Source organism: Macrobrachium nipponense, chromosome 40 (assembly GCF_015104395.2).
Source record: "Macrobrachium nipponense isolate FS-2020 chromosome 40, ASM1510439v2, whole genome shotgun sequence".
NCBI lineage: Eukaryota > Metazoa > Arthropoda > Malacostraca > Decapoda > Palaemonidae > Macrobrachium > Macrobrachium nipponense.
In genome coordinates this window covers 15,732,277-15,748,276 of record NC_061101.1, presented here as the reverse complement: position 1 = coordinate 15,748,276, position 16,000 = coordinate 15,732,277, and the positions used below count along the sequence as shown (strand labels likewise).

Genomic DNA, 16,000 nt, shown 5'->3' with positions numbered 1-16,000 from the left:
ATAAGAGGAATGTGAGATTACTTTGGTTTCGGACAATTATTTCCGTAAAATGAAATAGGTAAAATTAACTGTACTCCTGACGAATATTGTCTGAAGAGGGGAATATGAATTCAGTTTTTTTTAACATTCTGGAAAGAAGACGAGACGGAATGAAATATGATTTCAGACTGACTTTCTCGTAAGAGGACGACTGAAACTGAATAAATTTGAGGAAAATAATAAGTGAAAAGATACGGAATTTACTGCCATTATTTAGGTATAAAAGGAACATGCTGGAATTAACTTTGGTTCTAACAAATATTTCCGCACTGTAGACATCACTTAGCGTTCCTTCGGCACCTACTATGAGATTCAGGGCCTCTGTAACACGGTTTTTTCGCAATAACTTTTTATCTATGCATTTCATAAATATAACGCTTATTCAGAATACATATTATATCAACACATAAATTTTGAGTGTATTCTGCACTACGTAGGTTGAATAAATTTGGTACTTATAATGTAAAAGTGACCTTTTTTGAAGACGGGCCAACTTACTCAGAGAAAAGGTTTCGAACGCACTCGTTACGTAACTTATGACATCATTTCTTCCCTCTTTCTCGATGGATGATTGGCTATACGTAACGAAGGCTAAACCTCTGGCAACAATGACATACAAATTTAAATACAAGCAAAGCAGTACAGAGTTCCAGAACTCTGGGACCTCCCCACTGATAATTGTCATAATGAACAAACCAACAAAATATGTTAATAAATACAAAAACACTTCGATTATTAGTCTAACTCCCAAAATAAGTTTCCAAAGAAATTACAGTCTACTTTATAGGTCACAATCAGATTGACAAGATGTAGGGATTAGTTGGTAATTACCAAAAACATAGTAGACAAGCTTGATTTGATAACTGCTATATCCAATGTCAAGCAATTTTTATTTATTGGCTATCTACCTATTTACTGAAAAAAATAGCCGGTACCGTATATTGGCTTTAAACCTTCACCAATAATTATCGTCAGAATGGTGACTTCATGAGGCTCCACCCACTTTCGCCTCGTTATAATTCAGGATAACACTGAAGGCTACCATGGTCATTGTTGGATTAAAAAATTTAACTTCTGGCTATAAAAACTGATTTCTCGAGTTCTTGTAAGTAGTTCTAAATGATCCTCAAGGATCCCAGCAGTTGGTCTAAACGTTTAATTCATGTACATTACTGCTATACTGTTGCGGCACTACTGCTACAGTAGTATTACTACGCTAGCACTGATACCCCACCCACATCTATGTATCGTTCCGCCATTCATAAAGTCTTTGGGTTTCAGAGCCGATGGCATATCTGTCTGTTGGATGGGCGGGGCAACATTTAGTCAAAAGTTGTTTGTTTACCTTGCTTACGTAATGAATGTTTTTCGACTCTTGGCTCGTAATCATTGGCCATGGCGTCGGCTAGATCATTTTTACTCTATAAAAATTAAAACTATCGGGTTTAGGTTATTGATAATGCTGACAAAATTTGTGTGTGGTTGTAAAATATACATATGTCAGCTTTCAGCTACATCCGATGCTTTGACAAGGAGCAAAGTCCAAAAAACCGTGTTACAGAGACCCTGAATCTCATAGTAGCTGCAATCCCTTTCATATCTTTTACTGTACCTCCATTCATATTCTATTTTTTCCATCTTACTTTCCACCCTGTCTTAACAACTGTTTCGTAGTGCAGCTGCTTTGAGGTTTCCTCCTGTTACATCTTTCAAACCATGTTACTCTTAATTTTCCTTACAGCGCTGAATGACCTCATAGGTCCCAATGCTTGGCCTTTGGCTTAAATCTTATATTCGTTCCTAACATATACTATTATTTCAGTATGAGAGGAGAGCGAAATTTCCCGGTTTATGATCAATATTTTTGAGAGAGAGAGAGAGAAATGTGAATGAAGCTCGTTTTTCGAGAAATATTCCGGTCGCAAAGAAGGACGTGATATTATTTCGGTTTCTTTTGAACATTTTGGTCATCGAAAATGGGCGAAATTAAATCAGATTCTGCCAAGGACTTCCTGAGTCAGTGGAGAAGGGTTTATGACAAGCAGTATAGTTATATATAGTATTATATAGTGATAGTAGACTATATATATAATAATATATATATATATATAGATATAGATATATATATATATATATATATATATATAGCTATATATATCTATATATATAATATATATATTATATATATATATAATATATATATATATATATATATATATATATATATATATATGGATATATATTATATATAATATATTATAATATATTATATATATAATATATATATATAATATATATTATATATATATAATATATATAATATATATATATATATATATACGTATATATATATATGTGTGTGTGTGTATAGTAATAATAATAAAAGGAACCCATAAAGCTCCGTAAATATAGAAAAGTAAGTACTATATTTTTCATAGACTGCTGTCTGTCTCTTCAGGTAGGTAATGAACCTACCTGAAGAAACAGACAGCAGTCTCTGAAATATAGTACTTACTCTGCATATTTTCGGAGTTCTTATGGGCTCCTTTTACTAGATGGAATTTTGTTGTAACAGACATTTTTACCAGCCAGTCATATATATATATATATATATATATATATATATATATATATATATATATATATATATATATATATATATATGTATATATATATATTACGTGTGTGAATTTTTTATCACCGAATTTATATACAATCATTAAGCTACAAATGTCGTTTAATATCGAAGTCATGCTGCTTAGGGAATATATTCGAAAGGGGAATTTTTTAAGTGATAAATGGAATGGTACTGATGGGTCTCGAATTCTCGACACAGTAGCCTACCTTTCCAACGACTCCAGCGGACGTTGTAACCAACTAAAGCCATCAAAAGAGGTATAAGTTAACGCCGACCCCGCCTTTACTTATTTACCCATCGAGAGCAGGGAAATTGTTCATTTTGGCTCATTTGGACTGAATTGTTTTGTGCTTAAAATTGTTTGGAAATATATAACGGGAGTTTTGGAAATATATAACGGGAGTTATAGAACTTATATGAATCAAACTCTCTCGATGGCACGCAGCTATTTGAAGACTGGTTGCCATATGAATTTTGTGTAACAGAACATTTTACCAGCCAGTCATATATATATATATATATATATATATATATATATATATATATATATATATATATATATATATATATATATATATATATATATTACATGTGTGAATTTTTATCACCGAATTTATATACAATCATTAAGCTACAAATGTCGTTTAATATCGAAGTCATGCTACTTAGGGAATATATTCGAAGGGGAATTTTTTAAGTGATAAATGGAATGGTACTGATGGGTCTCGAATTCTCGACACAGTAGCCTACCTTTCCAACGACTCCAGCCGACGTTGTAACCAACTAAAGCCATCAAAAGAGGTATAAGTTAACGCCGACCCCCGCTTTACTTATTTACCCATCGAGAGCAGGGAAATTGTTCATTTTGGCTCATTTGGACTGAAATGTTTTGTGCTTAAAACTGTTTGGAAATATATAACGGGAGTTATAGAACTTATATGAATCAAACTCTCTCGATGGCACGCAGCTATTTGAAGACTGGTTGCCATATGAATTTGTTGTAACAGAACATTTTTACCAGCCAATCATATATATATATATATATATATATATATATATATATAGATATATATATTATATATATATATATATATATATATATATATATATATAGATAATATATATATATAATATATATATATATATATATATATATATATATATATATTAGTGTGTGAATTTTTCATCACCGAATTTATATACAATCATTAAGCTACAAATGGCGTTTAATATCGAAGTCATGCTGAGGGGGGGGGGGACCTTAGGGATAATATATTCGAAGGGGAATTTTTTAAGGGCGATAAATGGAGGCAAAGGTACACTGATATCGAATGGTCTCGAATTCTCGACACAGTAAGGCCTACCTTTCCAAACGACTCCAGCCGACGTTGTAACAAAAACTAAAAGCCATCAAAAGAGGTATAAGGTTACAACGGCCGGACCCCCGGCCTTTTACTTATGTTTACCCATCGGGAGCAGGGAAATTGTCTTCATTTTGGCTCATGTTGGACTGAAATGGTTTTGTGGCTTAAAACTGTTTGGAAATATATAACGGTAGTTTGGAAATATATTAACGGGAGTTAATAGAGAACTTATATGAATCAAACTCTCTCGATGGCACGCAGCTATTTGAAGACTGGTTGCCATATGAATCAGTAACCTATTCAGTTTTTGGTATAGTTGTCAGTTTGTCCCTTTTCCGTTGGTCTGTCCAAATGTTCCTTGATGAATTACGTAATAAAATTTGTAATAAATGTATTTATATAATATATATATATATATATATATATATATATATATATATATATATATATATATATACATATACATAAGTACAGATTGTATAGGGAGAGAAATGGTAATGCTATTTATAAGCATATATGTACATATATATGTGTATGTCTGTTGTGCACTCATGCACTTATTCATATGAAAACTTAAACACTATAAAACAACATGCTTACGGGAGAATGTATACACAGCATCCATTAGGTTATCTTCCTAATGTATATGGATCGGTAAATATTAAATAAGCATCACTTCATTATTGTGGTTTTTGTCTGTGTTTTCATTTCTATCTATATTTATTGTCATTTTATTTTTAGTAAAAAAAAAGACATACAATCTAAATATCTACCATATATAGAGATTCATTGGCTACAGCAATGAGACTCTGAAGAGTGCGCGCGCACGAGCACGCGGGCACACACACACACACACACACATACACACACAAACCCCTCAGGCGTGCTTTATCGCTCTAGAGTAAACGAGTAAGGGAAAATCGAAAGTGACTCGCTGCTACTCTGCTCCCTCCTCTCTCTCTTCTCTCTCTCTCTCTCTCTCTCTCTCTCTCTGTGACCTTACCAGCCGTACAATTTTCGCCCGGACTGTTTTGTGTTTTGGAGGGAAATCGTTTTTTCTAGATTTACACTACGCTCTCTCTCTCTCTCTCTCTCTCTCTCTCTCTCTCTCTCTCTCTCTCTGTGATATAAAGCGTGGAAAGTTAATGGCAATACTGAATGCTTATCAGTGAAGAATTTATATAGATGTGTGTTGGACTCAGTATGAAAAGATGGACTTTTACATATCAAAACCGAATTTGGTTTTCTCTTAATTATTTTTCTTTAAATTCAAAGGTGGATGGGACAAGGAACATAATATATTTTTGATGCTTTATCCAGAGACCTAAGCCATTGGCTAAAGTTGCGGGGCATGCTGTTTCAACCGACAGATTTAGAACTCTTTCATGGTTATACATATCAGATGGGATTGGAGTTCAGCATCAGGACTTCACTTGTTCTCTATTGTTATGGTATCACTGAAGCCACGTACCATCAATCTTTATACAGCTTCATCTCCAGATATATAAGACAAAATTCCTTCTATAGTTTACTTAACCCCTGCACCGGCAGGATAGATTCATGTCATATATAAAATAAGACAAGACGTCCCAACTTGTATCATTATAATAACTGAAATATAATAATCGGGTTCCCAATAAGGTGGTAGCGCCGTCAGTGCACCTCACAGGGTGTACTGTAGGCATTACTAAAGGTTCTTTGCAGCATCCCTTCGGTCCCTATCTGCAACCCCTTTCGTTCCTCTCACTGCACCTCCATTCCTGTTATCTTTCTACTATCTCGCTATCCACCCTCTCCTGACAGTGATTTCATAGTGCAACTGCTTTGAGGTTTTCCTCCTGTTACACCTTTCAAACCTGCCTACTTAAATTCCCTTCCAGCTCATAGGTTCCAGCGTCCTTATGCAGTCAAGGCTCGGAAAAGCATAGAGTTAAAAGTCTCAAGTCTGGCTTGTGACGAACGGGATTGGTCGACGATGAAATACTGTTAAGTATGTGTTTTGGCGAATCTCTGACTACCTCACCTTCTGGCTATGAATCAACATCCCAGTTGATACAGTTAAGCGTTTATGCTATATATATATATATATATATATATATATATATATATATATATATATATATATATATATATCTATATATACATATACGTTTGTAGGGTTAGATTTGAAGGAGTAGGTTCCGAATTGAAGTTTTGTTGACACACAGTCTGTTGAGTGTTGTGAACTGATTTGTTGCTGGAGTTAGCTGGCGCATGCGAGTTCGTCAAGATCAACGGTTCTGTCTCTGATGGGACTGACCTGTATAGGTATAGGATGGACTTTCTTGTGCTGCGCGGTAGAGGTTTTGCCTTTGGCTTATTTCTACCTTCGAATAGTTTTGACCTGCTTGTGCTGACTGGCTGAAATAAAGTATGATATGTAATGGTACTGAAGAGACTGACGTTCGGAAATGACGGCCTCGAATAAAGAGGAGTTGGTCATCATAAAAAGGTCTTAAAGTTAATATTCATTTACGAAATTATTCGTGAGTACTTCTTAGTTTTAAACATAAATAAGTGGTGTATAGATAACCATTTTTTCCAGCTTAAGCTATGAGAATTTCAACCACAATTCATTTACGAATGATCTCACGCAGAAATGGTTTTCATCAAAAGAGAAAAAAAATGACTTCACAAACAAATCATTTACTGATCGGGAAACAAAGGAAATGAAACGTTTTCGAAAAGAGGAGTTTTATTAATAGGACCTAATTATTATACAATATTTACAAATATCAGTTCTGTACAAGACATAAAAAGTTGACTTGAGGTGACACTGCATGACGTATACATACTGACGCGCATACATTCATACATACATACACATTCACGCATACACAAACATTGACAAGCACTCGTGACAAATATATCTCTCAACGTTTACTCTTAAAACTGGGGTGTAAAACAGCTTCCCAAATGATTGTTATTTACACGATTTCTTTTAGTGTGTTTCATTATATACTAAAATTATCATCTTGTTTTTTTCTGTTTTTTTCCTCTATATTTTTGTTTGATTTGGACGAAGTACAAAAACACAATGCCCGAACTGACCCGCCGACCGAGCTCCGTTTCACAAACGAAGCGGGTCGGCTTGTTGCGTCTATACATACACGCATACATATGCACATACGGCGTGTAAATGGCACGTGCCGCATGGGTGTATGTATAAATGTAATTCATACGTACGTCTGTATAATCCGCACGCATGTCAATATATTTATTCAGGATGCCGCACTCTCTTCAGGATACACTGGTTACAGGGTAGAGTTTGTTTCGGTGCCCGCTCTCCGGGGGCAGGGTTGGTTTGGGGGGAGGGGGGGGGGGGCGGGAGGGGTGTGGGGTGGGCCACGAGGGCCCTGCTCAGGGAGCGTCAGGAAAGACGAAAGTGATCTTACACACCCTCGGAGGGAAACGTTGCCAAGCGCACGATGATGTATACTTATTTTTTTACGAAGTGTTGCCAACGCGAGGTTTTTATTTTTTTTATTATTTTTTTGGAGAATCGTGTCATTTCTGACTGGCTTTCCCACCAGGCAAAGTCTTCAGACACATCCGAGCATTTTAAATGCCCTCTCTTTTTCTTGATATCTGTTTTGTTGTGGAGACTAGGTTTTCTCACTGTTCAATCACATAATATGCTCGTTCCGGGGCCCAGAGTCTTTCAAATTTAAAACCTTTAACCGCTGATGTATTCGATCGAAAACTAATTCAGTGTTTTTGTTATGATTTTGTTTTCTGTAACATTTTCTAGTTTTCTTGATATTTCTTTCAAATGTTATGTCCGAAAACAGAAATTAATGTATAATATATTTAAATATATATTCATATATACACATACAAAAATATATATGTATATGTATATAATACATGTGTATAACGTATACATATATACTATATATATATATATATATATATATATATAATATATATTTCGTATGAATTTTTGTCACATCACCGTGATTCATATACATGCATTAAGCTACAAATGTCCTTTAATATCCAATTCGTTCTACCTCGGAATTAATATATTTTCATATATGTTAACTAAAGGGGGATTATTATCAGCTAAAAAAATCCCCTTTGGTTAACATATATGAAAATATATTAATTCCGAGGTAGTGCGCATTGGATATTAATGGACATTTGTAGCTTAATGCAAATATTTATATATAATGTATATATATACATAAAATTTACTGAAAACCAGCTGAGAAGTCCTTGGTTATGTGGAAAAGGTCACCTAACTGAACACTTTTGCAACTTGTGGCACTAAAGAACCGATCTTCCTCGCTTTCTGCCAAGGAGTCAATGACTTTTCAAGAATGTGTATATGTGTTAAAACGTCCACGATAAAATCCACACTAATCACTGGAGGGAATGAAAAAAAAATCCGAACTGTTTTTCAGAGTTAACACGTTCGGTATTGAAAGGGACTCGCTGCAATCAAAAGCAAGTGTTATAAATATTTTTTCCTTCATTATCGTACCCTACTTCTGTTTGATCTAGCTTTCCATTAAAACAAAGGGAGTTTTGCTCATTGAATAACAGCTGTAAAGGATAAGACCAATACTATATCTCAGATTCGTATCGTTGGTTGATGAATGACGTGAATTTCTTCGTCAAGAATCGTGAACATTCCCGGCTTTCGAAGAATCAATAACTTAGCATAACTAAACTATCTATCTTGAGTTATAGGCAAAACGTATATGCGATTATTTAAGCCTTAAATTTTTATCTTATTGCATAATTTAGGTACCGAATTCGTGAAACACGGTTTTGTGGAGGTGAATAAATAAGAATTTTATTTAATCATTTTCAGAATAGTCTGAGAACAAAGAAAATTATCGTAACTAATAATAAAGAAAGTTGAATATTTGCTACAATTTTAATGGAAGCTTTTTTAAGGAGCTTTTTCGTGCCTTATTGTCCCTTTCTATGCCACGGAATCGTCTTTTTTATTTGTATAATTTTTTATAGCGTTTTATCAAACTTTCCGGAGCGTTAACACGACATCCACTGACATGAATAAGCAAAACATTAATGTCTAGACAAAACCTCCTGGTGGAAATATTCAAATGTTTGAGAAAATGCGCCATTTCGTTTTGTGCTGTTACCATTCTCATTATTATTATTATTGTTTTTGTTGTCGAACTTTAGAAGTTCACGCGAAAATGCAATGCATTACTACCCTAATTCTTACCTCTTCCTAATGAACACCATATTCCTTGGAAGGTTGAACTTCAAGTCAATGGCACCTTTGGTTTGCTTGTTCCATATGAATTGGATTCATCTACTGAATGATAAATAATAATAATAATAATATTAATAGTTCAAAGGAATCTCATCGTAGCTCTTGTGTAAATATGCAGACAATGAGAGCGATGCTATGAATAGTGTGACTTTGATTAAAACAATGTTGATGAATGTGATGCTAGTGGTGATGATGGTGATAAAGGTGACATCGTCTCTCAGTGATAGTGACAGTGGAGATGCTGGCGAAGACATTGTTAGTGACAGTGAAGATGGTGCAAAGTTGCAAAATCAGTAATATTGACAGTGGAGATGCTGGCGAAGACGGTGATAGTGACAGTGGGGATGCTGATGAAGACGGTGATAGTGACTGTAGAGGTGCTGACGGAGACAGTGATAGTGACAGTAAAAATGCTGACGGAGACAATGATGGTGACATTGAAAATGCTGACGGAGACAGTGATAGTGACAGTAAAAATGCTGACAATGCTGACGGAGACAGTGATGGTGTACAGTGGAAATGCTGACGAAGACAGTGATAGTGACAGTAAAAATGCTGACAATGCTGACGGAGACAGTGATGGTGTACAGTGAAAATGCTGACGAAGACAGTGATAGTGACAATGAAAATGCTGACGAAGACGGTTATAGTGACAGTGGAGATGCTGACGAATACAATTGGCTGTACCTTAGGCCAGGAATAATCGAAACAATAACAATATTAAGGGGGGGAGGAGATGAAGTAAGAAGACCTAGCGCTGAATGAAACGACTGATTAAGAGGCAGGGGAACACAGAAGCAGGTAGAGAAGTAGTGAGAAAATGTTACAGCATGATAAGGGAGAGAGAAAATTCATTTGAAAAAGAGCGGGATGGATCCATCTGTCGTTTGTGTATGTGTTTGTGTGTTTTTTTTTTTTTTTTTTTTTTTGCCTAATGACGTTACATGTCATGATTTCATTATTTTAGGATATATTTCAAACTCTTATGTTAACTTGCAAATTATAGTGTATGATTTTCATTTAAACTTGCTATAATTTTCAATGTCATTAAAATTCGTGTGTTTGGATCGAGAACGCAACATGTAGCAGTTTGTGACCTGACCACTCATAACCACTGACCTCCTCAGTTTGAAATAAGAATTTGCACTTAATTTTTTTTTACGCGTTGTTTATCAGAGACCAATTTCCGTTTTTGGAATCACCTGTATGAGCCATTTTTTTTTTTTTTTTCTGCTTTTGGGAGATTTTGATATACAGGCGTATATAAGTCCGTTACTTTCATACACTTCCAGAGTGTTACCAAAATTACGCTCTCGAAGCGCCGCTCTCTGAACGATGCTTTCGGAAAGCGCCCTTCAGATTTCGATTCCCCTTCGACGGGGACGTCGTGATAATAATATTTCAGCGTCGCCTCGACGACTCTGAGGCTTTGGGCGAGAGACGTTCGTCGTTCCGTCTCAGTGAACGAATTCGTTCTGCGCGTGGTACTGCTGCGCGTCGACGATGACCGAGGTATATCCGGGTTGCTGCAGGGCGTGGTGGTGGCTCTTGCTACTGACGCCCATGGAGGCCTCCGTGGGCGTGGTGAGGGCGGCATCCACGTAACTATAAACCCCCCGGACGCAACTCCCTCCTCCTCCTCCTCCTCCTCCTCCCCCTCCTCCCCCGCCTCCGGCGCCCGCCACCCCAGCCGCGTACTGGACCTTGTCGGAGTACTGGAGCTTCTCGGTGTACTGGCCCTTGTCGCTGGCATACTGCAGCTTGTCCGTGACGTAGAACTTGTCGTGCGAGTGGCTGCTGTAGTAGTCGTGCAGCGGGTACATCGACATGGCGGTGGCCGACGCCGCTGTGGTGGTGGTGGTGGTATTGTTGTTGTTGTTGTTGTTGCTGGGGTAGTCCCCTCGCGTGTCTTCGGACGCCGACGAGCTCCCGGAGCCGTGGCTCCAAGGACGCTCCTCGTAACCCGGCGCTGCTGCTCCGGCGACGGACGCCGCCGCCGCCGCCGCCGCCGCCGCCGCCGCGCTGCCTTTGACGCTGCTGCTGCTGCTGTAGTGGCAGACTGTGGCGGCGTTGGTCGCAGGACCCACTAAGGGCGTGGGATCCAGAGGGCCTCCACAGCCGGCGTAGTGATGGGGGTCGCTCCTCGCGTAGCGGTCGTCATAGACTTCGTACGCCGTCGGGTAGCAGGCCAGTCGGGGATCTGGGTACGGGGTAGGGGGCGCCGCTAGGGCCGGAGGTGCGAGGGCTGACGGGTAATGGAGGGGCGTGCCCCCGGGTCCCTCCAGCACATCCTGAAGAGCTTCTGTAGGCGCTGGAGAAGGGTAAGGGGACGTGCGGCATTTGAGACGCCCTCCGGCCATGCCCTTCATGTTCTCTCCCCACCCCCCGGCCTCCTCGCTCCCCCGGGCGCCACCGACTTGCTCCCAGGAAAGTCTTCCGTCGCGGGCTTCCACCTCACTGCGGGAATAAGGGGAAATGAGGCGTGAGACATGATTTTCCCAATGTACAAATTTATATACAAGTTTATGATGTATTGATTAATTTTGTACTCGTGGAATAGAAACTTTTGCTTAACTATATCCCTCTTAAAGACGTAACTGAGTGGGAGGAATGTACATTTAGAATAAAAATGCTATGTAAATAATTTATAGAAGGTTATTTGACAATGCTTGTTAGAAGAATACACTGAATAGCGGTCATTCCTTTAACTAATGCTACTGCAATGAAAATACCGCATTTGGGGACCGCTGCATTTTGCCTATACCAGGAAGTCTTTTCCTAAGCGGGTAACAATATTCTTGTCTTGCTCCAGTATGGTTTTTTTAATAACAACAATAATGATAATAATATAATCAAGTAGAAATGTTTCTGTGTAAAATTGAAGATCACCTTTACTCTATCAGTGATCTGTTTCCCAAAGACAAAGATTTAGGCTTGTCATTTTCCGCACGACTTCTCCGGGAGCTGGAAATCCTTACCTGAGGACATAATTAACTGCTACTATACAGTGAGGTCTGGACGATCTGGAATTGTGCACTATGGTCGCGTAGCTCTGGACCCAGACCCAGCCTCCGTCTCGCGTCAGAAATCTGTAGTATTTGGTCGTCACCTGGCCTTTCATTAGTACTGGAAACGGGCAGAAGAAGAAGAAAAGTAAGCCTATGTAAACACGAACTCAACTGCTTAGTTTAGGAACAATGTTGAATATACTGAGAAAGGAAGGCAAGGGAAGTAGACGGGCTAAAGGCAATCATTTTGAGAGAACTTACGGGGCGCTCATCGTCCCCTTTGATATTCAAATAAAGTAGATAGCAACAATGCTATGAATGCAATCAAATCAATGGTATAGATAGACTTCACATCAATTGACCACCCGTAAGAGTATCTACTACTATTCTCCTATCTCTTTGCCTATTCATATTAGATATCTGATCTCAAATCTTAGCCAAGATCCATGAAGAACTCTACAGACACTTCATGAGCCACCCAACTTACACAAATGGTGTGAGAAGCGCATATGGAGCATGTCACAGCCGTGGATGTACTGGTAGAGCGTCTTTTCGATGAGGTCTTGCGGTTCGAACCCAGTTAATACTCCAACTCTGAGAGGGAAAGAGAGTGACACAGAATTTAAAGCAAGTGAGACGGTAAAAACTAGACGAAGGCTTTTATTATGAAATCTATAACACAGAATTAACGAGAAACTAGACGTGTTTCAGTGGTGGAACGTCCTGGGGCCAATGGACCTTACTAGTAACAAGATCATTGCCAATGGCAGTTATAACGGCTGATTTTAACATGTAAAATATCAAACTCTAATATTAACTGAGAAATGGTGCTTTCATCTTAATCATAGTATCCAGGACACATTAAGCATAATATGATGAAGTGAGAAAGACATCAAGCAAGACGTGGAAGATTGTATGAAATCATATAAGCCAAATGAAAAATAATGTAGAGAATTACAGAACAAATAATTACAAACTACAAAGGAAAAAATATTCATCGCCAACGTCAACGTCAGACCTCCTCCTGAATTCCGTGGATGCTGATCGCAGACGATTAATCCCAGTAAACAAATGAATAAACAAACTAGGGAGCAAAGGAAAACAAGCAACGAAACCAACGCACTAACAAGAGAAATGCAAACCTCATCGCCAAGAGATAAACATCAGGGATCCCCAAACTGTTACGACCTAGAAACAGCAGAGGAGGTTGACACGATAATAAATGGGAGCAGACAGAGAAAACAGGATTACTGAAACGACTCTTATAAATTCTGCACTACAAGGAGAATCTACCAGCCAGCGCTGAAACCAGGATCGTAGATTTGTTCCTTAGATAGAATTGGTGTTGGTTAGTTCAGGGATTAAGCATCGAAGGGCGTATAAGAGGCACTAATGTTTATCTCAAGAAGCACTAAATCTCACGTTCACTCTTCGGCGGCGAGGCACAGAATTTTTTTAGCTTTTTCTTTTAATGACTACAAAGGACTGTTTTGTGAATAGTAAGAACTAATAGTGGCCTATAACATTTGGCAAGTTTCACTGAGAAAAACTTCTGTCTTCCGCAGGTATAACTATTTGACACGTTACAGAAAACACAATTTTCGCCTTCTATATAATGGCGTTCGTCCCAGCAGCAGAAACGTCTAAAAATCATTCGTTCGGTTGCTCGAATTGGGATTAGAGAGGAAACTTTTGCGGGGGTGGGGGGAGTAGGTGGTGTTTGAACTGGCCTTACGGTGTCATGGCCCACCCAACCAGAAGCTATCACGGTGGCTACACATTTCACCAAAGATTGCTACTGAGCTGAATCTACTGGTTCCAACCCAGCGAATTGTTTTTCAAACTGTCCATGAGATATTCATATTGGCTGGAGTGCTCTCTTAATTACAGCCCCCCCACCCCCCCACCCCTTCTTCAAACAAGTAACATTTCTCTGAAGTAGTTGAGGTACCTAATGAGAAACCAAAGTAGCTTATACGGAATTAGTGACACATGTCAATTCCCCAAAAGAGCTTTACTAGGATAGGACCATTAAATGACTAATCACCTGCTCATCCCGTCGTATTTACATAATGATATTAATTCATTTAAAGACTAATGGAAAGATGTCTTTTACAGAATGAGGTGAATCGGCTATCAGGTTAAGGGGAATCGTTACCATATTGCAATCAAGTATGTGTTTCTTGCATATGCACACTTTCAAACCTAATTTAAGGGAGTACTTTATCTTTTGATACACTGACGAACGGCGCTCTTAATGCCTGACCAACTGAAGACGGACCTGCAAAGTGAATGTCAACAGAAGAGTCTCGAGTTCTGAGGTAGTTTCGGGTGAATGACCTTGACCAAGCGGAAGTCAGGACCAACTTGAAAGAAAATAACAGTTAAGTGAGCATCATTCATCACCAGCAAGAGCAGAAGAGAGAAAAAGGAGTCATCAAACCAAACGAAGAGTTAAGATGAATCACGACGCAGAAACAAGTAAAAAATGCTACCAGTTCTCTGTTTGTTGGTGGCCTCAGCCACGGTCCGGTTGGTACCTATAACACTGCCAGAAGTACGATTTTGACTAACATTAACCTTCAACAAAATAAATATTAATGGGGCTAGAGCGATGCAATTTGGTACGTTTGATGATTGGAGGGTGGATGATAAACATACCAATTTGCAGCCCTCTGGCCTCAGTAATTTTTAAGATCTGAGGTCGGACAGGGAAGTGTGGACTGAAGAAAGTGCGGACAGAAAAAGTGTGGACAGAACAAATGCGGAAAAAAAGGTGTGGACAAATAAAATGCGGACAAAAAAAGTGTGAACAGAAAAAATGCGGACAGAAAAGTGTGGACAGAAAAAATGCGGACAGAAAAGTGTGAACAGAAAAAAGTGCGGACAGAAAAAGTGTGAACAGAAAAAGTGTGAACAGAAAAATGAGGACAGAAAAAGTGTGAACAGAAAAAAAGTGTGAACAGAAAAATGAACAGAAAAAGTGTGAACAGAAAAAGTGTGAACAGAAAAAGTGAGTGAGCAGAAAAAATGCGGACATAAAAAATGCGTACAGAAAAGGTGTGGACCGAAAAATGCGGGCAGAAAAAGTGTGAACAGAAAAAATACGGACAGAAAAAATGCGGACATAAAAAGTGTGAACAGAAAAAATGCGGACAGAACAATGCGGACAGGAAAAGCGTGAACAGAAAATGCAGACAGAGACTCAGCAGTGTTCTTTTCGAGAACACTGAAAAGACGGAGGAGCAACAAGCATCCTTACCTGGCATCTAGGAATATCAACTTGAGGTCCAACGAGGCTCTGAACATGAACATATTGGAGTGCATCTTGATTTCCGTGATGGCGGACGGTGGGAGGGAATGGCCGACCGCCACCAGGCCGACGTTCTGGTAGCAGCTGTCGTAGGGCGCCATGTCCAGGGTGTAGTGTTTGATCTTCAGGTATCCTGAGCAGTGAATGACCTGCAGGAGGAAGGAGAAATGTAGCTGTGAATTGGGGTTTCTCGGTTGCCGTAAACATTCTGGACTGTTAGAAATGACTTGAGCTGAAATCTGTCAAAACATCCTAACGGTGAGGAAGCCATGTAAACAAAGAAGCAAGGGATTGCGTCATGCTTAGAAAGGTACTCTTCAGGTATCCTGAGCAGTGAATGACCTGCAG

General features: G+C 38.6%; 1 protein-coding gene across 6 annotated transcripts in view; it reads right to left on the bottom strand.

Moving 5' to 3' along the window:
* Positions 1 to 8,013: 8,013 nt before the first annotated feature.
* LOC135211951 (single-minded homolog 1-like) overlaps positions 8,014 to 16,000 on the bottom strand; it is a 144,493-nt gene continuing 136,506 nt past the window's right edge. For all 6 annotated transcript variants that reach the window (XM_064245202.1, XM_064245208.1, XM_064245203.1 and 3 more), the window contains 4 exons: positions 15,602 to 15,801; positions 12,827 to 12,933; positions 12,310 to 12,457; positions 8,014 to 11,788 (listed from right to left, as the gene is read on the bottom strand). In XM_064245202.1, coding sequence (XP_064101272.1) covers positions 10,789 to 11,788; positions 12,310 to 12,457; positions 12,827 to 12,933; positions 15,602 to 15,801 — 1,455 coding nt within the window. In that variant the 3' untranslated portion in view covers positions 8,014 to 10,788. The remainder of the gene's footprint in view (positions 11,789 to 12,309; positions 12,458 to 12,826; positions 12,934 to 15,601; positions 15,802 to 16,000) is intronic.